The sequence below is a fragment of the Cervus canadensis genome, chromosome 4 (assembly GCF_019320065.1).
Source record: "Cervus canadensis isolate Bull #8, Minnesota chromosome 4, ASM1932006v1, whole genome shotgun sequence".
Taxonomy (NCBI): domain Eukaryota; kingdom Metazoa; phylum Chordata; class Mammalia; order Artiodactyla; family Cervidae; genus Cervus; species Cervus canadensis.
This window is the reverse complement of record NC_057389.1, coordinates 16,987,732-17,014,754: the sequence shown is the minus strand read 5'-3', so window position 1 is coordinate 17,014,754 and position 27,023 is coordinate 16,987,732. Positions and strand designations below refer to the sequence as shown.

Sequence of the window (27,023 nt, the reverse complement as noted above, 5' to 3'; positions counted from 1 at the left end):
AAAGACCTAAATGTCAGACCAGAAACTATAAAACTCCTAGAGGAGAACATAGGCAAAACACTCTCCGACATAAATCACAGCAAGATCCTCTATGACCCACCTCCCAGAATATTGGAAATAAAAGCAAAACTAAACAAATGGGACCTAATGAAACTTAAAAGCTTTTGCACTACAAAGGAAACTATAAGCAAGGTGAAAAGACAGCCCTCAATTGGGAGAAAATATAGCAAATGAAGAAACAGACAAAGGATTAATCTCAAAAATATACAAGCAACTCCTGAAGCTCAATTCCAGAAAAATAAATGACCCAATCAAAAAATGGGCCAAAGAACTAAACAGACATTTCTCCAAAGAAGACATACAGATGGCTAACAAACACATGAAAAGATGCTCAACATCACTCATTATCAGAGAAATGCAAATCAAAACCACAATGAGGTATCATTACACGCCAGTCAGGATGGCTGCTATCCAAAGTCTACAAGCAATAAATGCTGGAGAGGGTGTGGAGAAAAGGGAACCCTCTTACACTGTTGGTGGGAATGCAAACTAGTACAGCCGCTATGGAAAACAGTGTGGAGATTTCTTAAAAAACTGGAAATAGAACTGCCATATGACCCAGCAATCCCACTTCTGGGCATACACACTGAGGAAACCAGATCTGAAAGAGACACGTGCACCCCAATGTTCATCGCAGCACTGTTTATAAATAGCCAGGACATGGGAAGCCAAGATGCCCATTCAGCAGCATGAATGGAAAAGGATGCACTGGTACTATACACCATGGAATATTACTCAGCCGTTAAAAAGAATTCATTTGAACCAGTCCTAATGAGATGGATGAAACTGGAGCCCCTTATACAGAGTGAAGTAAGCCAGAAAGATAAAGAACATTACAGCATACTAACACATATATATGGAATTTAGAAAGATGGTAACGACAACCCTATATGCAAAACAGAAAAAGAGACACAGAAGTACAGAACAGACTTTTGAACTCTGTGGGAGAAGGTGAGGGTGGGATGTTTTGAACGAACAGCATGCATATTATCTATGGTGAAACAGGTCACCAGCCCAGGTGGGATGCATGAGACAAGTGCTCCGGCCTGGTGCACTGGGAAGACCCAGAGGAATCGGGTGGAGAGGGAGGTGGGAGGGGGGGATCGGGATGGGGAATACGTGTATATCTATTGCTGATTCATGTCAATGTATGACAAAACCCACTGAAAAAATAAATAAAAAAATAAAATAAAATTTAAGAAAACTTCATAGGAGATGAAAAAGATACTAGGTGAAAACTAGACCAGCTCAAAAGATCAAGGAAAATGAAATGGCATGATGTTTTCAAAAAATCCTGAATCCACGAAAACAGTGATTAAAAACAGCTAACAGTTTTCGAGTGCTTACTCTGAAATATATACACTCTACTAAATGCCTAATATGCTCTAATTCCTTTAATTCTCATGACACTCTGGGCAGTAGTTGCTATTATCTTCTTTCGACAGATAAGGCAACTGGTACTCAGAGATGAAGTCACTTGAGTGCCAAAGAATTGATGCTTTTGAACTATGGATTGGAGAAAACTCTTGAGAGTCCTGTGGATTGAAAGGAGATCCAACCAGTCAATCCTAAAGGAGATCAGTCCTGGGTGTTCATTGGAAGGACTGATGTTGAAGCTGAAACTCCAATACTTTGGCCACTTGATACGAAGAGCTGACTCATTTGAAAAGACCCTGATGCTGGGAAAGATTGAGGGCAGGAGAACAAGAGGACAACAGAGGATGAGATGGTTGGATGGCATCACTGACTCAATGGACATGAGTTTGGGTAAACTCCGGGAGTTGGTGATGGACAGGGAGGCCTGGCATGCTGAGGTTCATGGGGTTGCAAAGAGTCGGACACGACTGAGCAACTGAACTGAATTGAACTGAACTGATGCTGGGAAAGATTGAAGGCGGGAGGAGAGGGGACAACAGAGGACGAGATGGTTGGATGGCATCACCGACTCGATGGACATGAGTTTAAGCAAACTCTGGGAAACGGTGACGGACAGGGAGGCCTGGCGTGCTGCAGGCCACGGGTCGTAAAATGTCAGACACGACTGAGTGGCTGACAACAGCAACAACGCCTGACAAATGGAGCTCCAGTTCTTCCACTTCATGGCAGACACTGAGAAAGGCAGAGTTGTGTATCTGATCTGTATCTGAAAATCAGGAGGACTTATAACCAGAGTTCCCAGAACAGTTGGGAGGGGCCATGTAAGCATAGGGAAATAGATGCAGGCACACAGGTGAGCCTGTGTGAGGTGAGGAGAAACTCTAAAATCTGTCCCGGGATCCTTAGTATCATGAGGACCTGTGGACACCTGAGGACCAGGGAAGCTTGCTCCTTCTGCTCAGAGCACGATATGGTGTCCTCCACTCTGTGGAATTCACGGTGAGCAGTGAAGCTTTTATAGTCTTTATCTACATTGCTGTTGTTTAGTTGCCAAGTCATGTCCGACTCTTTTGGGAGCCCGTGGACAGTAGCCCACCAGGGTCCTCTGTCCATAGGATTTCCCAGGCAAGAATACTGGAGTGGGTTGCCATTTTTCTCCAGGGGATCTTTCTGACCCAAGGATCAAACTGGCGTCTCCCACACTGGCAGGTATATTTTTTACCAATGAGTCACCAAGGAAGCTCCAAAATAATCAGTACATCTTTTATTAATTGTACTTGTTGTTAGATAATAAGGGTGCTGAGTTCTTGGACTTTATTTTCTCCGACAGTATATTCTGTAGCACTGAAAGATTAACACTAAAGGCAAAGTAGAATTCACTCATTTTGTTCAATGACTCATTAAGTGTCTTTATATTTTAGAGACTGTTACAGATAGAATACAACTGACTGATAAAATGTAACTTGGTATTCCTTTCCCTTTATTAAAACCAGTGGAAACTCCTATACGGTAGTTCACTTTAAGGGTGGGAGAAGAAAATAAAACGCCTATTTTAATAAGAATTACTTCATTATTTCATGGAATCATAAAAGGTGAGGAATTATGGCCTGCCACTTATTTGCATACCTCTACATTTAACAGAGGAAAAAGCTGGAGCTGCACGGGTACAAAATGACTTTTTCATTATTTCTCACTGGTCACTGCAGTAACCTCATCAGTTGAAATGTCAGTTCTCACAAACACTAACACATCTTATATTACATGTGTTTTATACATCTTTAAAGTAACAAACGACTTCACTGTTTGATTTTCATTATAACCCAATGGAATAGACAGGTCCTGGGAGACCTCTTATATTTCTTCTTCTTTAATCCTCATCTAATCAATTAGCATATCCTGTCCACGGGCCATCCTAACACTATTTCTAAATTGACACCTTAACTGCTTCTGAAATCCATCAGATATTTCAATTGCCTAGGAATTAAAATTAAGCACATATGCAAGAGGAAATGATAGCATAAAAAGATAGATGGGGAGAGCTGCAATAGTCAAATAGATATATTATAAAGCCAAGTGATCATAACTATTTGCCTTCTTGCAAATGTAAAAGAATTACTACAGGAAAAGAAACATTATAATGTAAAAATTATCATCTCTGTTACCTAATGTCATTTTAATAAATATAGAGATGGGGGAGACGGAGTGCAAAAGGGGATGAGATTGATTGTGTTGGTGGCAGTTAGAAAAGAGATAAAGTCCCAAACTTAAACTGGTGAGCGGGGTAGGGTGAGGATAGAAGAATAAAGTGAGGACTGTTACTATGCTGAGACACTGCCAGGTATTAAATGTACAAAAAAATCTCAAAAATTACGTTAGAATGGCAGTGGCAAGTATAGCCAGACCTTTGAAGGGAACAGAATGATGATATCCAGAAACAAAGGGAATGATCTAAGAATTCAATGTATGTTAAAGGTGGAACTTCAAATCTGTGGGGAAAAAAATGGATTATTTTAAAAATAAAGTTGAGGGGACTTCCCTGGTGGTCTAGAGGCTAAGACTCTGTGCTCCCAATGCAGGGGGCCAGGGTTCAATCCCTGGTCAGGGAACTTGATCCCACATGCTGCAGCTAAGGCTGGGAACAGCCAAATAAATAAATAAAATAAATAAATATTAAAAAAAATAAATAAATAAAAATAAAGTTGAGGCTATTTACAAATGAGGAAACTGAGATGGCCAATTAAAATTGAAAATATATTCAGCCCCATTAGTAATAAAGGTAATGCCAGTTAAAACCACAATGGGATACCATATAATAATCTTCAAATTAGCAAAAATTTAAGATAACACAAAGATCTGAGAATGATACGAAGCAAGATGAATGGATGTACCGCTGATCAGGATAATTCATACAACTACTTTCAGAAATAACTTGTTAACCCAGTAATTCTACTCTCAAGTATAGAATCTAGAGAAAATTTTTACATATGAACACCAGGAACAATATAAGAATGTTCATTAGAAGCTCAAAATAGCAAGAAATAGAAAATACACTAGCAATGTCCACAAACAGTAAAGCAGATAGTTAAGTAAATACCACAAAGAAGCAATAATGAACTATTTCTAAACATATATGTTAGTTCTGTGTGCAAAAAAAAATGGCAAATTCCAGAAAGGAAGCAAATGCAATATAAATTAAAGAAAAAACCAAATGGTATAATTAATATATTATTTAGGAAAACAAATATAGTTAGTGAGTTATAGTAAAAAGCACAGGGAATATTAATACAAAATTCATACTTCTAGAAGGGGAAGATAAGGATGTGACTAGAGGAGGCATGTGTGAGTTTTTTAAGGTACTGTTAAAATTCTATTTCTTAAGTTGGGTAGGTACTCTGGTGTTTATTATTTTTACACATCACATATTTGTTGCATATTTCATAATAAGTCATTTAAAGTAGTCAAACGTTAACAGAACCATAAACAGACTAGATGAAAATATAAGTTAATACTAGTGCAGGTACCAGACACTGCTAAATATTCACTTTATTTTCTTAGTCACATACTGTAAACTCAATCAGATAAGAATTCTGTAATATTATGTTAAACTGAACACAATAAACAGCTAAACTTCAGTTCTGATTCAAGATATATAATAAGTAACTAAACAAAAACCACTATATCTGCTTTGAAAAATTAACATATTCTTTAGATATTACTTTTTATAAATTAATAATTTTATTTCTAGTGTTAAACTTTCTAGTCTAACCATTTTCCCCAGAATTCAAACACATACTCTTTCTTGCTTCTGTGCCTCTGTTTATATAATTTCTTCTGTTGTGAATACCTTCTCCCTTTCCCATCTACTCCTTCCCCTCAACGTCTACTTCACTCCTTTAGTGGTGATAACTTAAGATGCTTTCCAGGTATTACCTCATCCAGGATACTGTCCCTGGATCTGCCACACTCAGCCTCTTAACTGGATTATGTCCCCTGGGTCTCCAACTCGAGTACTATCTGGAATTTGACACGTTCCTCTCTCACTGTGTCCATATCCTTATTATTGAGTTCATACGGGAATGGTGACGTCTTATTGATCTTCATATCCCAAGTGCCTAACATAGTGCTTTTCAATAAATATTTGGTGAATAGTGTAAGAATTTATTGGCTGATGTACTTAAAAAAGAAAAAAATAAAGAAAACTTCTCTGAAAAATCACCTGCTTAGCATGCTAACAACTGAACCATAAACTCATTAAGGATAGTTGGTTGAGTTTCATGTGGATTGTTTTTCACAATGAAATGTAAGTTATGGCTCTTCTGACTTTATTCCCATATTCCCACATTTAACTCAGCCACATTTAAGTTTATTTAATCTACTAATGCACATAAGGCAACACAAAACAAAATTACAGATAGTACTCAAATCACCAGATTTATAATACAGTTATAAAATTTTTCTCATTTAGAGACACACTCTTGATCACATACATTCTATTTAGAGGAGACAGGACATAGAACTAATTATATCAGAACACTTGAAAGACAAATTGACTAAACACACCTTTGCCAATATTCTTAATCTTAAAACTAAATGTTATAATCGATCTTTTCTCCAATTCAAAAATCTGTCCTATAATAAAAAATATTCAGTGGTATTTTTGCCACAGTATATTTGCAGATAGAAATCCATTCAAAGGCTTCACGCGTTGGAGCTGCTGTTTATAGCGTCCTTGCTAATAAGTACATGTCATTATCAGGCTTCAGTGGCAACTCTTAGTTTGATGATTGAAAGAGTAACAGTATTTTCTCAATGCAATAGTGTCATCAATCAAGTTCCTTGTAAATTTTAAGCAGGTGGACCTGGGCAATCCAGGCTACCCACCACAAATTGAACTGACTCCCTTAAACACAAAAATGGACCAGAGATTCTAGTGTAAAGTAAATGATAATTCTAGTCACAGACAACCTTGCTAAAGAGACCTTTATGGAGAAATGAACTAAATATAGGCCTTTATATTAAATAATTAGTTATCTACTTTGGATAGTAAACATATAAACTCAATTATTCCTTAATTTGGAAAAATGCTAAAGATTATACCAGATACAATTTACAGGTGGGGGAAGAGGCCGTGATCACTTTCGGGAGTGTTCGCGTGTGCATGTTAGCTTCTGCAGTGGCACGGGCTTGGGGCGGCAGGACAAGGAGGAGTGAGAGGGTCAGGGGGAGTTTTACAAAGGAGGGAACATTAAAGTTAGGTATTAATAGATGTAGGGCAAGTACTTTGCGAAGAATTCTTTAGAATTTGAATAGAGTCCTGTAAAATGTCCAGTAATACACCTCTCTACAATGTTCTACTTTGATATGTTCAACTGACATGATGCAAAAAGTATTCCGTTTCAAAAGCCTAAAAATGATCATTATAAGCTGACTGGGTAATCTTTCTGGGCTAATTCTGAGAATTATATTACTGCATACTTATTTAGGATATTTTGGTGTAATGGCTTTATCTTTTTCCCTGTAAGTAAGGGTCTACAGAGATCAGACCAGTGTTGGGGGGAGATGCCCCTTGGCACAGAGGTTTTAGCTCTGGAGAAAGCAGTACTTGGGCAACTGCTGAATGAAAGATAGAGCATCCTCCTTACACAGGGTGAGGTCAATCTGGGGGTGAAGCTAAGCAGGACAAGAATTCCTTAGCATATGTGCTGAGAATAGAGCCTGGCACAACCAACTGGACTAGATGAGCATCATTCCAGCGGCTCTATTACAGGATTACTCTGGCCTCATGAGTGTGCCTGGGATTGCACAAGGCAGTAAACCAGAAGACTGCTCAACAGAGAGGGGAACTATGCTTAGGCCTTTAAATATAGCCTTTTTTTTATTATAAATCTTACAAAATTTTTTGAAATATTTCAAGTTAATGGGCAACCTTTTGCTGCATATTTTTAGCTAAATGGTTGCTATTCAAACTAAGATTTAATATCATATATGACACATTCTTTGTCATTTAAATATATTATAAAATATTTTAAAATTAGTCTCTAAAATGTTTGAAGCATTTTCGGTTTTTCATAGTCACCAAAGAAATACTTATTTTCTCTAATCAAGTCACTAGGTTCCATTTTATGAGTTTCCCTATAAGAATGTCACCCTTATCAAAATAAAAGATTTGTCACTCACTCCTCCATTTAGCTACTATTTGGGCACCCATCATGAGCCAAACACTGTGGATACAAAGATGAAAAGACAAGGTGAATACTTAATTAAATGCAAGACACAAGAACATAAGCAAATAATTCCCAATACTGTGAAGAGTGGGCTACCTGAGTATAAAATGAGACACATGAAGAATGTGGCATACAGGAAGCTCTCTAAACAGGGTATCATGTGCCATAAATTATTGATAAGTCAATATCTACCAGGATATAACAATACAAAAGAAACAAGGCATTTCTGTCAACAGATTCAATCGGTGCCTAATTTGTGCCAGGCTGTGCTAAGCACTTGGGGCACATCAATGACAAAACAAAGACACCAGCACTCTCTCAGAGCCTAATCTAACAGGAGAGACAGACGTTAGATAATATTTGATGGATAAGAAATTATATGATAGGTTAGAAGGGAATAAGTATTAAAAAGGAGAGGTGAGTAGGGAATGGGAGCAGGTAAGCAGGGCTATAATTTTAATTAGGATGGTCAAGGTATATCTCTATTGAGATGATACTGGAGAAAATGCTCAAAGTTCAGGAAGTTAGCCATACATATAGCTGGGGGCAGACCATCGTAGGCAGAGGATCAACGCAAAGGGCTGAAAGGCAGGAGCCTGTGGGGCTAGAATGGAATAAGTGAAAGAAAGAAGGGCAGGAAATGAGGCATAGAGGTAAGGAGATGACAGTTCTCCTATGGCCATTGTCTAAGTAAAGCCAAATCTCAAAATAAAGTCATTCAGTCCATTTATTCATCCAATTATTTTATTGAGTATTATGTATGTTCAAGGAAATTTATCCTAATGAAATTTTAAAATATTCCCACATAGGGTATGACTTACATCAAACTTTCTCTAGTAAAAACTGAAGCCAAGGTCAAGGTGGAGGGTGCAGAGTGTAAAGAAGGAAGGCATGTATATGGAGATAAGCACAGTTATTTTAGAATTTTAAAATGGAAATTCTGCACTTTTTCTACTTAAACGACATTATGTGAGATGCTCCATTAGTTAACAATAATTTGCAGTAGAGAAGGACCTTCCAGAACTCCCATGAAGATTAATTTGGTCATCATTTTAATCATTTTGAAGAAAGCTACTTATTTAGATCTTTTCCCCCAAATAACTATGTAAACCCATGTAAGAAGGAACTAATAAACGTCAATAATTTCATTAGCAATTTTAAAAATGTGAAACCTAAATAGAAATTTTTTAAAAATGAAAACTACTTACCAATAATTTCATATTGTATTTCCTAAAGAACAAAACACAAATGTTTTCTGATCTACAAATCTTTACTCAAAGGTTTGGTGCTTTATTATTGAATTACATTATTTCTCCAAAATAATGAATGAATATACCACAGAAATAAAGTAAATATACTACAGACCATTTGGTGGAGGGAGGGAAGGCAAGAGAAAAAAAGATTCATTAAGGGACATTAAATGCTTCTGGCAGTTTTGATATTCTCCTTATATGTTTAATCAGCTTCATTTGAGCTAAAAGTAGTGGCAAAACCATTTTAGCGTCAAGAATAAATACCACTGCACTAAATGAAAATTGAAATATTACAGTTATCAGAATGGGTCAGAAACATCTACCTAATTAATCCCTTTAAAGTGCCAAAATTTTGAAGTGGTTTAAAATACTCAACCAAGAAAAAAAATGTTATATAACATATATTTCAAAGAATTTCTATAAATAACTTGCATAAAAATTGAGATTCTCATTGTAATAATAAATTGTATTTAATAAATAAAATGTATAAAATAGCTCTCCAAATTTAAAATTCAATGTAGTCTGTAACTGAATCTCTAAGATCTGATTTTTATTACCAAGGATATATTAATAGCTGTAAAAGATCCCTTGGATTCCCCATTGAAAAATATATTTTCCCTTTCTTATACCCCTCTAATGCAACGTATGAATGCTCGAAAATATTTACCACCATTTGCCAACTATCTGAGTTACCTATAACTACTTCAGCTTCCCCCCACTAGATTGTGAGTGAGTCTCTAGAGAATGGGGATTTTGGCTTTTCATTTTCTATATCTCACAAAGGGGCAGACCAAGCATGCTATTTTAAAAATTGTGCTCAACCAAATCAAAATGTGAAGAGATTCATTCCAAGCCACTCAACAGGATACATTTTTTCCAGTTTCAAGACACATTTAATATCTTGATATGTCATCCTGGCTAATTTCAGGTGCCTTGAGTAGAAATTAAATGTCTTATTCTCCTCCCATATTTTATCATTAGCATCTACAACTTGGGACATGAAGCAAAATCAATGAGGATGTACTAACAGAATGTAACCTGTAAGTGACATTGTACTATCATCATACTGTTAATTATTTCAGTTATCTTGAAAATGCCAAAAAATTTTAAAAGTAAAAGACATTATGCAAACAATTAGTATACTTAGGGGCTAATATCTCTATTAATCCAGGCATTGAGTCATTACCTCCTAGGTTTTCCATCTAGGTTTACCATCTAGAGAAAATCTTCTCAAATAACATCTAGCACTGGAGGGAATTCAAACCTCCTCTCAAACTGCTTTGGCATATAAATGAACATAACTGACTACAAAGACATGTAGGTAATAAATAAACATTTGTTGAGGGGTCACTATTTGCCAAACAGTAGGCAGGTGGTCTTTATACAATTTGTGGGATCAAATGTGGGGTAAAATGTAAGAAAAAGAACAAACCTCCATATCACCTCTACTGAGGCAACACCGTAATACCACACAGTCTATACACTGTACAAATCTAGGGAATACACAATAAAAATTACATCCCCTCCGAGTTGTGCTATGAGGCAGCCCTGTTTCATTCCATATTTCATCCATCTAAGATACCATCAATTCTAAAAGGTACCATTGTTTCATGTCAACAAAAAATTCATGTGAAAAGTGAAAAGAAAGTGCTAGTCACCAAGGTGTGTCTGACTCTTCATGACCTATGGCCTGTGGCCCGCCAGGCTCCTCTGTCCATGGAATTCTCCAGGGATAATATTGGAGTGGATAGCCATTCTCTTCTTCAGGGGATCTTCCCGACCCAGGGATTGAACCCAGGTCTCCTATACTGCAGGACTCTTCACCATCTGAGCCACCAGGGAAGCCCAAAAAATCCATGATATGCCATTAATTTTTAAGATGCAGCCCAAATTCAGAGACGTTAATATGTGATTAAAAGTGCTAAAATCAATGAAAAAAGATGACAATCTAAGCAATCTTCGATTGACTGAGCTATCTATGCACAAACAATGGCCTTCTCTGATGGCACAATTATATATGCATTCTGCACAAGAATTCTGAGGGAATCTTTTTCACTCTCCTGCTCCTGTGTGAAAGTGAAAGAAAGAATGTTAGGAGTGAATGAAGTACAGTTAATCTTGGTGCTCAAACCTTGGTTTAGTTACTCTTATTTTTGGAGCCTCCAAAATCACTGCAGATGGTGATTGAAGCCATGAAATCAAAAGATGCTGACTCCTTGGAAGGAAAGTTATGACCAACCTAGACAGCATATTAAAAAGCAAAGAATAGTCATGTATGGATGTGAGAGTTGGACTATAAAGAAAGCTGAATGCCGAAGAATTGATGCTTTTGAACTGTGGTGTTGGAGAAGACTCTTGAGAGTCCCTTGGACTGCAAGGAGATCCATCCTAAAGGAGATCAGTCCTGGGTGTTCACTGGAAGGACTGATAGCTGAAACTCCAGTACTTTGGCCACCTCATGTGAAGAGCTGACTCATTGGAAAAGGTCGTGATGCTGGGAGGGACTGGGGGCAGTAGGAGAAGGGGACGACAGAGGATGAGATAGCTGGATGGCATCACTGACTCAATGGACATGGGTTTGGGTAAACTCCAGGAGTTGGTGATGGACAGGGAGGCCTGGTGTGCTGTAATTCATGGGGTCGCAAAGAGTCAGACACGACTGAGCAACTGAATTGAACTGAACTGAAGTGAATGTAAACTAATTGGTAAAGACGTCATCTGGCCATATGTGTGTGTGCTTAGTCACTCAGTTGTGTCTGATTCTTTGCAACCCCATGGACAGTAGCCCGCCAGGTTCCTCTGTCCATGGGGATTCTCCAGCATAATTCTCTCCAGACTTCCTAAGGGAAAAGGGGTGAAGAGGGAAGAGAAAGAAAAGGGGATATACTGGATAGTAGGTATCTCACTGGTTGTTTTCAAACACATTAATTCATCTCATTCATTCCATTCAACAGCCTAATAGCTATGATTATCCCTATTTTACAGAAGAAGAAATGGAAACTCAAAGAGGACAGAGAGATGACTTGCCTAAAATCAGCTTGTAAGTGACAGAATTTTGATTCTAAAGTTCTTATTCTTTCCACTACACTATATTTATGGCAGAATCCCCCCACTAAAATTCACCAGTGGCCAATCAAAATCCCTAAATGCAAAGCTTTGGTCTTTACTGTAATATCTGTTACAAATCTAAGTCTCTAATTATTTTACTCAGTTCTAATTCTTCATTTTGACTTGTTTTTAAATGCATCCAAAGAATGCCTGGTACACTTAAAAATGGCCATTCTTCTGAATTCACAGAACAATGCAGTAATTTTCTGTTAGTGTTCTTTAGACATAATACACATGGTCTCACAGTTCTTTCAACCTCATGCTAGTCAACATCAAAGAGTAGGTTTATATTGTGAAGGGTCTGTCTCTTTTGCTTTGTAGGTTCATGTAAGCAAGCATTTATTCAAATATGCATTCATCAAATATTTATTTAAAAATCTACTGTGTTTACTAGGTTTTGGTAACATGAAGCATGAAAATCCAAAGATTAATTTCTGATGATCTGAAAGAGAATTATGGTCCTTTCAAAGCTTTACAATTAAACAACTTTATGGAAACTTTCTCTGTAATTAGATTTGATCACAGCTTTTCTTTTAAATGAAAACCTTAGAATGAAGAAACTAAGGTATGCTTCAGTGAACACAGAATCATTATATTTTAATACTGCTGTATTGAGTTCTTAAAAAACTCAAATAGTAATAGCAATGGTCTACCTCAGGAACGATTCATTCCTGCTTGCTTTCTACAATGTTAAGGCACACTGGAGGAGGAAAGGTAAAAATTCATTGCAGGCGTTAATATACTAAGTAAGTGAAGTCGCTCAGTCCTGTCCGACTCTCTGCGACCCCATGGACTGTAGCCCACCAGGCTCCTCTGTCCATGGGATTTTCCAGGCAAGAGTACTGGAGTGGATTGCCATGTCTCCTCCAGGGGATCTTTCTGACCCAGGGATTGAACCTGGGTCTCCAGCATTGCAGACAGATGCTTTACCGTCTGAGCCACCAGGGAAGCCCGGGTTAATGTACTAGGAAGTTTAAATTTAGCTACAGGTCTTAAGCCGCGTTTTCTAGTTGAACTACATCAATTAACAAAGCTAATGTTTTGATCGCCCTTTATCTGATTCCTATGTTGCAGTGCTCAATAAGTTTCAAACCTAGGAGGGTAACATAGAGGTATTATTTTTGGTACCAGGTACCAAAAGTTGCAAGTGTATCTTGAAATTAAGATTGTATCTCAATTGATTCTCAACTTGAGAGAAGACAGGATGTTATTTATTGGCCCAGAAGTCCCCAGATTATCCATGTGCCAGATACTATGTTCACTTTACATATATTATCATTCCATTTTTCAGACAAAAAACTGAGGCATAAGGAGGTTAACTTATTTGAAGTGACACTATATTAAGTGGAAGAGCTCAGATTCAAGTTCAGGTCTATAAGACTCTGCACTTTTAATCTCATCTCCACACTCTCCTTCTGCAAAGGGGATGATTTTGAATGTTATTCAGACACTAAAAACAGGAAATAAAAGAGTTATTATCACAATCTGCCCTCAACGACTACAGGTTTTAAGTTTACCTGGAAAACGTAGATGTCCTAGAATATAGAAAATGTTTTAAAAATACATTCTTATATTGATAATTAAGTTACTAGCTAAGTCTATGCGCTTTTCTTTCTAGTTATATTTTTAAAGGGTTTGGGCTAAAGGGAAAAAAAGGAAGAAAGAAAAAAGGTAGTGTGATTGGTGTATTCAGTTTTTGAGGAAAGCAATATTCAGTATGAACAGCAGCAGCCTCTGGTGGTCTAAGGGGAAAAAATAGTGTATAATTATGGGGGTTGAAATATGTTTTTAAAAAGAATATATGTACATATTTAGCCATTTGACTCAGTTCTCAACCCAACACATTAAAAAACAGATGCTTTAAAAAATGATCTGTTGGCAAGATGCTTGTTAAAATTTTATCAGTTGAAATATTAAAATTCATTATGAATTAATTAACACATTATATAAAAATAAAATGTTTTTGTTTCATCGTTTTACAAAGTACTATAACCAGTGGTGATTAACACTGGGAATTTTGTGTCTTGAAATGTGTTGCTCAAAAAGAAACTAAATTTATAGGATTACCACTAAATTGATGACATTTTCTGTCTTCACTCTTGAATTCAGTTGGCAGATGTTTTCGAGAACAAAAAATTCCATCTTATTACAAAACATATTAAGCAGGTTTTCCTGCCAGGCATGTCTGACATGATGTTTATTGCCTAGACCAAATCAATCCCCTTAATAAGCCATAATATATGCCAGAAAGTACATTATTTCGTAGTTAAGGAAAGTTGCCACATGAAAGACTAAGTACTTTGATCTCTCAAGCTCTGTTCCTAATGCATCAGAAATGTGCTACATAACCCAATAGTTAGTCATACCTATTTATATTCATTTAGTAAGTAAAATAAAACTATATTTTGCTAATCTTGATGTTTTAGGCCTAGATTTTACTTTATTTCTGCTGGTGTATATTAGATACTTGCAAAAAGTTCAAAGGAGATTTTGGCTATTTACTACATGCCAGAGGAAAAAAAATCAAATACTTGAGTATTCCAAGAAAATAAAATGGTTTCAGAGGTTAAACCATCACCGATTGTAATAATGAGTTGAATTTGTTTGCTAAATCACTACACAGAAGCGACTCCAGTGGCATTTACACAGGAAAAGAGGTACAGAAGAGAAGAAAGGATATGAATTAGCCTTCACCAATATTTTGGATATAGCCCAACTCAGAACATCAAAAACATATTTTTTGAAAAGAAAGTTTCAGTTTATCAGAGCTGGCTGTTTCTGAACAATTGCAAAAATTCACATATATGCTGAAAAAAAAAATCAGTCAGACAACTAGACACCAAATATCTCGCCTGTTGAGGAATAAGTTTTTTGACGGATGTCAACAAGCAATCAATCCATAAATATTTGAGTATCTTTAATGTGTAAAGTCGGGCTCTGCCAAGATTCCTATTTTCTAAATGTCTCCTCCACATTTGGATTTTTCCTTCTGTGGCCAAGTGATTTCCTTTCCCTATCCACTTCCAGTATTTTTTTTTTTTTTTTAATGTTCTGGGTCTAATCCCTCTATTTTACTACCTGTCACTACAGCCTACAATGAAGTTTCCTAAGGTAGAGATATTCAAAGCAATTCCAACCCAGTATTACGTAGATCTGCATCACATCACTTTTGCCTATACTCCACCTACATACTCTAAAGTTCTTTTAAGCATCTTCTTCCTTAGTCTAAATACTTGTCCTTATGCTCTAGTTTGATACCAGAATACCCCTCGTTCCTATGCTGCAGGTCACATTATCCACGCATATCTGACTAAAGCCTAATCTTTCTGCCTCGGCCTCCCTCCAGCAGACTGGATCCCTTGTGCACAGAGTTAGCACGGGTTCCTGACTTCATGACAGGATGTCCTGTACTAGTCTAACAACTGACTCTTCTGCTTATCCAGAAGGACTGATATGCAATTCCAAAGTCTATAAAGCATGCTTAAAGGAGTGTAGGGCTATAGGGGAAAGGCATGAAAGATGGATTGGTAATAATATTATGAGACAAAACATAAGACATAGCTCAAGACAGAACAAGGTAAGTTCCACACAAGTTAACTCATCAGAAGAACCCCCACCAGTCTTAGTAAGGAGAGTTCACTGACGTCAGCTGGGCACTACACCATGGACAGAATCTGGACGAAGGGAAAGAACAGGAAGCAAAGGTGCAGATCCCATGAAGCACAAACTGTGTGCAGAGTAGAGCGAATACGGAGCCTGGCTGTGCTCTCATGAACAAATGTATAAAACAAAAAGAGCAAAAGGTTGGCAAAAAAAAAAGTCCACTTTTATCCATCATTTCAGCACCATGATGATATAGTTAAAAAAAGAAAAGTCCATAACTTACTTTTAAATATTGAGATGAAAATGTATAGATCAATCAAGATATCAAATAAGTAATGAAAAAAACGTTTTTTTATCATTGGTGTTTGGAATGTCTTCTCAATTACCGGACTGGGTAGGGGACTAATAATGTAATTTTTCTTCATTTTTGTTTGTTTGAATGTTTCCTCACAGAAAATCAACTAGTATACTTTTATAATTCAGGACGCATTAGAAAAAGCAGTAGTAGCTTGGGATTTTAATCCTAGCCTTACCATCTTATTTATCAAGTAAAAATTTATTATTCTTGCTCTGCTCTAGGTTCTGGATTATAGCAATGAAGAAAATAGACTGAGTTCTTGCCCAATGGACCTTAAATTAAGAGCTATGTGACCTTGGGAAATTTACTAAGTACTGACTCTCAGTCTCCTCATCTGCAAATGGGATCAATATTATTGATCACATTAAAAGATAGTAGTTGAAATATGTATTTCAACATCACTATTTAATAATATAAGTATACTAATGTAAATTGTTTATAGATATTTAATAGTGTCTATGAAATGGTAACTGGTCAAAATCTATATAATCATCAAATATAGTTTACTATATCATACATAATCATCAAATATAGTTTACTACATCATATCGTGCTTTTATAATAAGGGGCTTACTTTTCATATTTCAGATACATATTTTATTCTCAACCAGCTAGAACAATGTGGTAAAGAAGAAAGACGGCAAGAATCTATAGTAACTAGAAGTCCTGGTTTAATTTAACACTTAATTCCATCATTGACTAGTTACATGATCCAAGACAAAAATGTACCATCTAGCCATCAGTTTCTTTAACTTTAAAGTAACAGTGAACTTATTTGAATTACCTAGCTTATGGGATTGTTCCAAAGAATAAATTATTTCAACATGTAAATGGCTAAGAGGCATATAAATAAAACTTAATTCACCCCTATCACATACACACTCTGTGTCTGAAAATTACACATACTTGTTATTTGGAGATATGTAAAGGAAAGGAAAGAAGGTACTTCTAGAGTGGATCAAAATGACATAAGAATTAAGCAACCTAACACAAAATGAACCACTATTGGCTTTACCCCTACAGGTTCATGCCTTACTACCTAGAGGTATGTTTGAAGAGTGTCAGGTTAGCTCTGGTGTTTTGCCCAATTCTGTAAGATTTTAAGAGAAAGAATGTTTATTAAGAAAAATAATGCTTCATAACTATCAGGTATAAAGTTGTGTTGTTCACATGAGCCAATTTTCGTCTTTTAGTGTTTTCAGTGAAAACCTGGATGGATGAGTGAAATGGGACAAAACAAGATAGATGCAAAAAGACAGAATAAGAAGTAAAAATAGCAGGAGCATAAAAGGGATAAAAGAATGAAAGAAAAAAGACAAAGGAAAGATAAAAGATCTTAATGAAACAACAGAAAGATTTTTTCCCCTTGGCATAATAAAAAAGTAGATATAGGAATAAACAAAACAAATGTAAAAAAAGAATAAAGAAAATGCACACACATAAGAGAACAAAAGAAAAAACCCAAAGTGACAGTGACATGATAAAGAGAAATCAGAAAAGAAATGAAACATAAAACGACAAATGTCAGAAACAGATGCTTTAGTCTGTGCTCATCATGGGCAAATAGAAGAAACTATTTAGGAAGAAAAACAATACACAAAATCACATTTTGTTTTCATTTTACATAGGAAACTGAATATTACTAGTGATTTGTATATTTTAAAAGCTTATACAAATCATTTTTAGACTCCAGATATCTGGGGTAATTTTTTAAAAATTCTGTCTTAACATGGTAGCTGATCAACTGGATCATATCAATCAGGAAACTCAAGACAATTGATCCAGAAGAGGTGACATCAGGACCCTGACGCAGTTATGCGGAAGAAAGGAGGTGATACAATGTAACTCATAGAATGAACTTGATACTTTCGAATTCCAAATCTAATCACTGGTTTTGTTTTTCAAACAATATGTTAAATAGTGAGATGCTTTTCAGAAATTTCCATAATCTGCCTAACTTTGGCTTGACTCACTCACCTATGATAGATATGCTTTAGGTATTCTTGGTCTGGATACATATTTTTGGCTTTTGAGAATTTATATGCTGCATAACTCTCCTAACTTACTCATCTGACTGACCTGTAATCAAATGTCTGGAATGTCTGGAGTACAGTACCCCAAACTAAAGCGATAATGCCATGGAACTAGAAGTAAAATTTTAAAAGTAACTTAGAATGCTACGTATTTCGCCTTGAATGTGGTATGAAATACTTTATTAATGAGCTTTTAAAGTAAATGGAAAAATAGCTCAAGTTGAATAATCTGAAACTTTACTACTATCTCACAGTATAATTTATAGAATGTTAAATTGTCTGTATTTAAATGTTCTGAACTGCTCAATTTTGAAGAACATATCAATTTACTATTTTATAACCAATAGCATTTTTGACATACTTTACTATCCAATTATATTCCGAGCACTCATAGTGAGGGCTTTGAAAACTGCATGAATCTTTCACAAACACACACATAAATATATATATATATATCATGCTCAGTGTGTATATCAAGCGGAATGTGTCAAAGGGCAAATAAAATTGTGTGTGCCCCCCACAGAATTAGAACTCCTTGGGCAGCACTGATGTAACGATCCTATGCTGCTAGCATTGCAAAGTGCAAAGGTTCACTGGGTAAGAAAAGAGCAGAGGGCCAAGCTCCCTCATTACACTACCCCTAAACTATTCCGGCTTAAATATTTATTAAGATATTAATTACTCTTCCTCCCTCCATCGGCCTTCAGAAGTTAAACTGAGACACTGCGGATGGATGGCGGCTCGTAGGAAAACAATGCATTAAAACTATTACCACCCAAGACGAAGACTGATGTTTTGTACAGTGCATTATTAATTGCTTTTTGCAACTTAAATAAAATATCACACTGAAATAAGAACGATGTGTTTTGTAACTTTAAATAGAAAACAGAAAACGTTTCAGTCAAATAATACCTTTGGGAAATAAATCTTTAAAAATTTAAAAACTGATACTTTCTTTTAAAAAATGAAATAATTTATAGAAAATAAATTTTAAAGACTTCTCTCATAAAGGATGCAACACTGCTTAGAACAGGTCTGAACACACAGAATATTTTCAATAAATATTAGCTGTTGTGGTGGTTTGGAAAAAAAAAAGACAAGGAAATGATGAAGGATAGTAATGATCTTGCTCACTACTTACTCTGATATATAACTGCATCATTTCTTTTTCTCTTTGGGGGTTACGATACTTCTCATAGAAATCACGTCGCTTCTTTGTTTCTTTAGAGACTTTATCTTTTCTTTCGCGTTTTTCTGCTGGTTCATCTGAACTATCAGAAGATGACTGGACAGGTATCTTCGGCTTTTCGACTTCAATATAGTTTTCATTGGGATTCAGTACTATTACTCCATATCCTTCCTGTTTTGAAAGCAAAAAAGGCAGCATAATTTAATCTTAAAAATCATTTCAATTCATAAAAAAGTTCTTAAAATCTCATATTAAGTGACTTAACATAGTTACATATTCACTAAAAATTCCTTTATAACAGATTGTAGTTTTAATTTCTCCAACAGAAAAGTGATTTCAAATTATTTGCCTGTATTATGTGTGTAAATAAGCACAGATCGTCTATAAGATCAAAAAGATGTAACTATAACATTAAAAATATAAAGTTTAAATTTATAAAAAGTACTTCAGTTTTCCCAGAACTCCAAAAGTGACTGAAATAAATCATCAAATAACAAGTACACTTTCAAAACACATTAATATTTATAATATATATTTTGAGAAAATAACCTCTTTGAAATTGAAGTTTACAATTCCAACCATATTTTCCTGGATTTTTATTTCTTTACAATTGCACTTTAATGGGTATTTTTTATTTGTCTGAACTTAAAAGAGAATAAGCAATCAGTAAGGAGTAAACTGTCTACAGATTTACATATCTCTATTATAAGGAACACAGAATGTCTACAAATATATATTGGATTTTTTTCACCTCTCTTCTTTCAGGAAGGCACACAAATCACAAATCACACGCACACAAAAAAAACTAATGTCCTACTATAATGTATGGAAACAACTTTCTCATCTTGAAATTTATTTTTCAGCTACCATAAAAACTCTCTTTATTAACAACTAGTACCAGGAAACAAGTTTCAAAGTTTAAAATATAGTTTATTGAGCTAGTAAATCTTTTTAAAAGTTTTTAAAAGTGTTTTCCTGTCTAACTTATTCTAGCAAGGCAAACCTTTCTCTGGTTACAATTAAGGAAACTTTTGGCATTTATATTATAACTGATGGAATAATGTAACCATGAAAAAACAGAGAAGGATAAACAATTACCACTAAAAAGTAACACAAATTTTTGAAGCTATTTATATCTTGTCTTTTCTATTCAATTCTGTACTGTGGGTATCCCAAGTTCATTTATTAAAATCTTGTAAGGTCATACTTAAAACATATGTTATGTTTAAAAAAATAAGAGCTATCAAAAATAAAGTATAAAAATTCTCATCCTTACAAAAGACATTTTCCCAAAACGATAACTGTAGAATCTATGTCAAGTTTAAATTTTAATCGTTTTTTGCCAAACCAAACATAAGATAATTTTAAAAAACTGAGAGCGGTAAACTCAGCCAATATTAGCATAGACTCAATTATCCTTATTTTTAAATATACAAAATTGCTACAGATAGTTGACTTTTTTTAAAAATTGATTTCACAAACTACTTAAAGACTTCATTGGAATTGTTTCAATCCCCACCCCAATCAGTTGATTTTATTGTCTAAAACCATAATATGGTTTGAAGATTTTCAAGATCGCTGAAGTTTTTATTTTATTGATAAGGTAATTAAGAAATAGTTGTCTTACATATGTAAAAAGTATATAATAATATATACCAAATTGATTAATAACACATATTCTTCAATATGTATTTAAATAAATTTTTAGATAAATATCTCATTCACAAAGGCCTTATAAAACACTTGATGCATTTTTAAATTTAAATGTTCTTCAACAAAGCACAAGAAAAGGTTTCTTAGCTTTTTTTTTTTTTAAGTTTCTTAGCTGTTAAGTCAAAGTTTTACCAACAAAAGATATTTTATTTGGTTCTGCTTTATTCTAATCTGTATAGCTATTCAACAGTCTTGTAATTCATTGTGATCACTGTCAGGTAGACATATTGTCACTTGGTGATTTTCTACAGTTGGACACACTTGACTAGTTATTAAAATCACATTTGAAGGAAGTTCCTACCCCTCTTCCTTGTGCCTCTTAAAACTTTTCACGCCCTTCTCAAATTTCAGCTATAACTTCTCCTCCCACCAAAAGTAAGTTAAAGAACACTGTTGCACTCTGCTAAACAGGGTGAAATAGAGGCATTCAATACACTGTCTCTGGTGTAAGGCACAGTCAAAAAAGGTCACCATAGGCCAAAAAGAAAATTGCCTCCTCACTAGATTCTGTACCATGAGTAAGTGGTCTCCTGTCATGTTCCTTCCCTGCCTTCTCTGAGTGAATTGAACTTTAAACACACACACACACACTCTCTCATACTCACACGCGTTAGGGTTAGCAAGACCCAAATCGAATCTTGGAATTCTTAAGAGTTGAAAATAGTGATATATTACATTTTAATGATAACATGAAAAATTACAAACTCAAGGCAACAAAGTAGGACTTTAATAAATTGATAGAACATGAACATCATCTCTGCACAATGAATAAACTCTAAAAAAAGGCAAATTCTTTAGACAAAATTTACAGCCACCAAAATGAGAAACCTATTACCCTAGTTTACACTTTAATCATTAGAAATAATATTTTCATAATGCCAGTTTTATGTGAACAGAAGTTTTCGCTTCAATGTTTGGAAATCATAGATTGAGAGATTGCTGTGCCTCCTTAATTTTAAATCAACTCTGAAATTTGATGTGTCCCATCTAAAGTATAAAAACCAGAAACATAAATCATCAAAGTAGTAGTATTTATCTAAGTTATTGATTATGTAACTGAAAATTACATGACTCATTTGTCCAATTTTATGAAGACACAATGTCAATTTTTCACCAAGGCATCGACAGATGAAAAATGATTCTATTTTTAAATCACAACTATATAAATCAATTAAAGAATTTTTATCATATTGATTTTAACAATGAATGTTTCTCTTTAAACATTTGATTTATTCAGAAACTATTTTATCATTTAGATATTTCATACTGCCAATTAATAGAATAACAATCAAGAAATATTCAGGAATGTTTTCTGTGGAAATGAGAGCTAATTTTAATAAATGTCTTTGCTGCAAATTCAATTACCATTCTGCAAAAAACTTACATTTTTCAATTAAAATTTGCCTGATAATTAATGCAATATTTACAGAGACCATTCATAACCATTCTATGGGTAGGAGAAAGCTAGAGCAACAAAATAAAGTTAACTATCCCATGCAAAGATATGTAGTAAAACTTTATCTTTTCGCCTTTTTCCCTGTCACATATATTGTCCAAAAAATCCTATTGCATAATAAAGCTACAAAGATTTTTGCCATATCAGCATTAATAAATATAAACTAAGGAGTCAAACTAAATAGTCAAAGTAAACAAAGCAGACAACACACCAGTCATTAAATTTAACTGTTTTAGATAGAATGATATCAATTTATATCAGAATAAATACTATTTTAAAAATTAATTCTTTCTATTCCTAGTAACTCAATCAGTACACACAGAAATAAGTAAGAGATCTTAGTTTAACTTAGCAAATGTACCCATAAAGTTTTACAAAACTATAAAATTAGGCATCAAGTATAATGTCATAAAAGAATTGTGCACTGCCACTCCAAAGGAGATCCCCAGAATTAATGCTTGGGACACAATAGATTGTATACTGAGGTATTTAATTATTCCTTAAGCATGTTAAATTTATCCTAAGATGAAAAGCTAGGCTATTTCAAATGTACATGGAAAGTTCTGTTATCTTTACCAAGATAAAGTGATCAAACTGATTATCTAACATTCTACAACTAAATAAATAAAACTTCTGGCATCTTTTGTAATGATTCACCCAAATCAATTCCAATATTCAACATTTCAAGAGACAAAGCATACATAAAGTTGTTAATTAACTCTTATGTTTGATTGCACAGTCTAGCAGAAGATCACGGTGATCAAGAGGACAGACATTGGTAAAAGTAAGCTTTATCTCTTTAATTTACCTCATCCTATTTTCTACTCTTTTGGAGTTATAACTATAGTTTCATTATCAAATCTGTGGTTTATAAGGTATAAATCATGGGATCTTAATCGGAAACTCTCAAAATTTTATTGCTAGCCATAGCATTTTATTCAGCACAAGTGCTCGCTGTGATTTAAACAGAACACAGAGGCCTCCGGGCCTTCTTTACTTTGAAGTCTATAGATGCACTTACTAATAAATAATAGTTCATTTATCATTCAATCAACAAATGATGGCTTAGGTCAGAGGTCTAGAATAGACAGGTGATGCCAAACACAAAGAACCAAAGAGGAAATCTTGCTTAAGAAATTAAATCACTACAGAGATGCACTTACAGAGAAGATTCTACAAATAGATGAAATCTTAAAATGCCTGGCCAGAAATGGAATGTACTTTTGACCCCATTGCCATGCTAAAACTGATGATTTATCTAAGCTAATTTGCCTATTAATTACCAATTATAAGGAAAACAAAAAACAGGAACAAATTCTATATCTTTTCAAGTCTGGTGTGGTTGGCTAAATAAAAAATCATCTGAAAAGTACTCAGCTCTACATATTAATCTGCCAATACTGCAAAGCCACATGTGACCAAAGAGGTCAGGGGCCAGAGCAGAATCCTTTGACCTACGGAACTGTCTGGTTTGGTCTTCAGGCAAGGCTCCTTAAGAGATCATTTTACACAGATTTATCAATCATATTTCCCAAGTTCAGCATCCTATCTGCTTGGTTTGAAAGATAGGTGCTCATCCTCAGGGGAAATGAAACCCAAAGTGTTTTTATCTATAAACTGTATCAATCCATGGTTAAAAAGGACAAACCAATGTCCATTCATCTTTTCTGAAAGACGTATGTTGTGTTTATTCTCGTCTTTTTCACAAGAAGGTATGTATATGTCACTGTTGCAACATCCTAGGTGCAACAGAGATGAGGTCATGACAACCAATCAGAAGTCACTAGTGAAGCGTTAAAGTAAACATAGCTGATGGCGCTGTAGCGCTGCTTGAAAAATGCCCCCTCCATTATTTCAGCAATTTTCTCAAGACGTGACCTGGGACTGAAATGCTTGAAATGTCACTTGACTCCATTCTGTGCTTCTTCCCAACTGCATTTACGTAACAGCACCACGCTAATATTTTGTAAAATGTTTGTCATGACCATGCTTTGACTTGCAGCTTCCTAAATTCTAATGTTGTGTTCCATGGTATAAAAATATCATAATGTGAACCAACACAGATTATCCCAATAAGTTTCCAACTTCAAATAGCTCATCAAGTTAGTCAGTAAAAGAAAACATGCCACAAAAAGTTTTCAGAGGACCACCTGTTGTCTATTATTTTTACATAGCACTTACTCATAAATCATAACACAGGGTAATTAATCAAGCTGTCAAAGAGAAGGTCAAAGGTTATATGGTAGAGTCAGAAGGTCATGCATGGGCTGATAGAGGTCAGGGTCACACTGCATTCCTCATTATCAAGTTGGGATGAGAGACGGCCCAAGCAAACAAAAGTGAAAGCAGATGGAGAAGTGAGTGGATAAAAAAAAAAAAAGAAAATTTCACAAACAAAAAGAAAAGTGAAAGAAGACTGTCAGCTGCCTTCAAGTAGAGAATAGAAGAGAAAAGAAATACACTGAAATGTGCTCAAAGGAGCTCAAGAACATAAAGAAACTACAGTTTTATTAATTAAATAAGTTGAATATAACTTTTCTTGGTCATTGTATTAGTGCATACTAATAAATATTAGACAATATATGTTTGCCATCTCTATACCTTGCCTAGCTAGTGTGCCAGGATAAACTAAGATAAAGGCAAAGAGTTCCAAGGACAAAGTGCAATTACAAAAAAAAACTTATTATAAGGTTTTTTTCCCCTTTAATATTGTTTCAGTGTTGCAACATAGATGCAAATAGTTTTAAGCCATAGGATAATTTTTGAGTATGATACAAAGATATCCACAAACAAATGCATCATAAAAGTCCTTTTGAATAACAAAATGGGTATAAAATATTCTATTATTACGCTGGCCTGAATTAGATGCAGAATACTGTGCAAAATTAGCTGTCACCCTTTGCTCAAAATCTTTGTTAATCTCATTTTGAATGTTTGCAGCTTTATCAACACATGCATCAATGTCAGCTCCTTGGTTACTGAACCGCTGTAGTTGGAAGAAGATATAATTAAAATGTTTTGGCACAGAAAAGGTGAAATTGTATCTTCCCTTGTTCCCTCAGGAGTCTGTAAAACATGAAGGATATATTGACAAACACACACCCTTGTCTCCGGTTCTGACATCAGGCCATCCGAGTCCTATTTATTTTAAAACATTCACTTTGCACTTACATTATCACCTACTGTTTCTAACTTTTCCTAGGCTTTAGAACATTATGCTGCTTAAATATCACAAATATCTCTTCTAACAATCCATATCTTATTTATCAAAGCATTCCATATATGTACAACAGAATCATAAAAAACACATTCATTATAAAGGACAGAATATCATTTAATACTATAGCATTATGAAATATTTTATGTTTTTTGCTTCCCATTCTGATAAAAAGACACAAACATACACCCACACCTGTACACATTAAACTAAAATGTAACAAGTTACAACTGTTGCCTAGTCAGTGACAGATCAAAATTCCTAAGTGGATACAGAGTATCCTATGGACACACAGCCTTTATCACAGGTCCCCAAGAAGACTTGGATGGACAAATTTACTTTATGAAACATACCATTCCACATGCTAGCTATGCCTTTTTGGTTTAAAGTTCTAAATGTTCTCCTAACTTATTACCATTATAAAACTGTGTAAATACTGTAGCTATAGATGGTAGGCACATGGTCTTTCAAAATATCACTCTGATTCAATCATATATAATACAAACAGTATATATTAAGTTTTTATGTTACTCTTAAAACTTGCTTAAGAACTATGCTACATAAATCATTTTATCTTAAAATGTCACCTTTCTCTTTTATCTTCCCAATTAAAAGATCATATCCAATTTTTTTTTTTTTCAAGAACATATCAGTGCTTTGCCTGTGGTTCCAGAGTCTGCTTGCAAGCATGAGAACATAATGAAAGATTCCAAGTATTCACCGGGTCAATCATTCATTAAACATTGATTTCATAGTTATTTAATAAGCAGCTACTATTTACTCAGCATTATGCTAGGTACAGTGCTATGCTTATGGATCACATTTCATTTTAAAGTATTTCCACTCAGAAGAAAATTCCAAATCACAATTAAGTACAAATTCCAAAAACGTCTACTTGAAGCCATTTTATACTCAAGAGGAAGAGGAATATGAAAGGAAAAAGAAAAAATTATTATAAAATATTTCTAAAACCAATCTAGCTAGACTTTCAAGCATGAAAAATCATAAATGCTAAGCTATGTTTGTGGTCTGTGTTACAAGTATTATTTAAACTTACCCCATTACAAGGAAAATGTACCATTAGGAAGGTGTGCGTAGTGTGTGTGCACATGCACATTGCATATACATTCAGATGTTTTAACAAGTAAAATAATTTCATAATCTAAGGGAAAAGCTTCTAAAAACATCTACCTCCTAACAAACAGGTGCAAGTGAGTACAGCTATGAATTCCCCTTCCCACAGTGACCTATGTCAGAAGATCTTCTCATACTTCTTCTGCTAAATAATTTAATTACTTATGAGTTATGGTTTCTTTGTAACCTTTTAAATGACTAACTCATTAAAATGCAAAAATATGCAAAACATGATGTCACCAGGTCAAACAGCTGTGTTGGTAAAATTATGGCTGTGAATGTCCCCAAGAACATGAAA

The 27,023-nt window shown here is 34.8% G+C and overlaps 1 protein-coding gene across 10 annotated transcripts in view; it reads right to left on the bottom strand.

Annotated features, from left to right (window-relative positions):
- The window catches only part of FAM172A (family with sequence similarity 172 member A), a 395,725-nt gene that overhangs the window by 202,417 nt on the left and 166,285 nt on the right, over nt 1–27,023 (bottom strand). For all 10 annotated transcript variants that reach the window (XM_043464656.1, XM_043464666.1, XM_043464665.1 and 7 more), the window contains one exon: nt 19,158–19,376. In XM_043464656.1, coding sequence (XP_043320591.1) covers nt 19,158–19,376 — 219 coding nt within the window. The remainder of the gene's footprint in view (nt 1–19,157; nt 19,377–27,023) is intronic.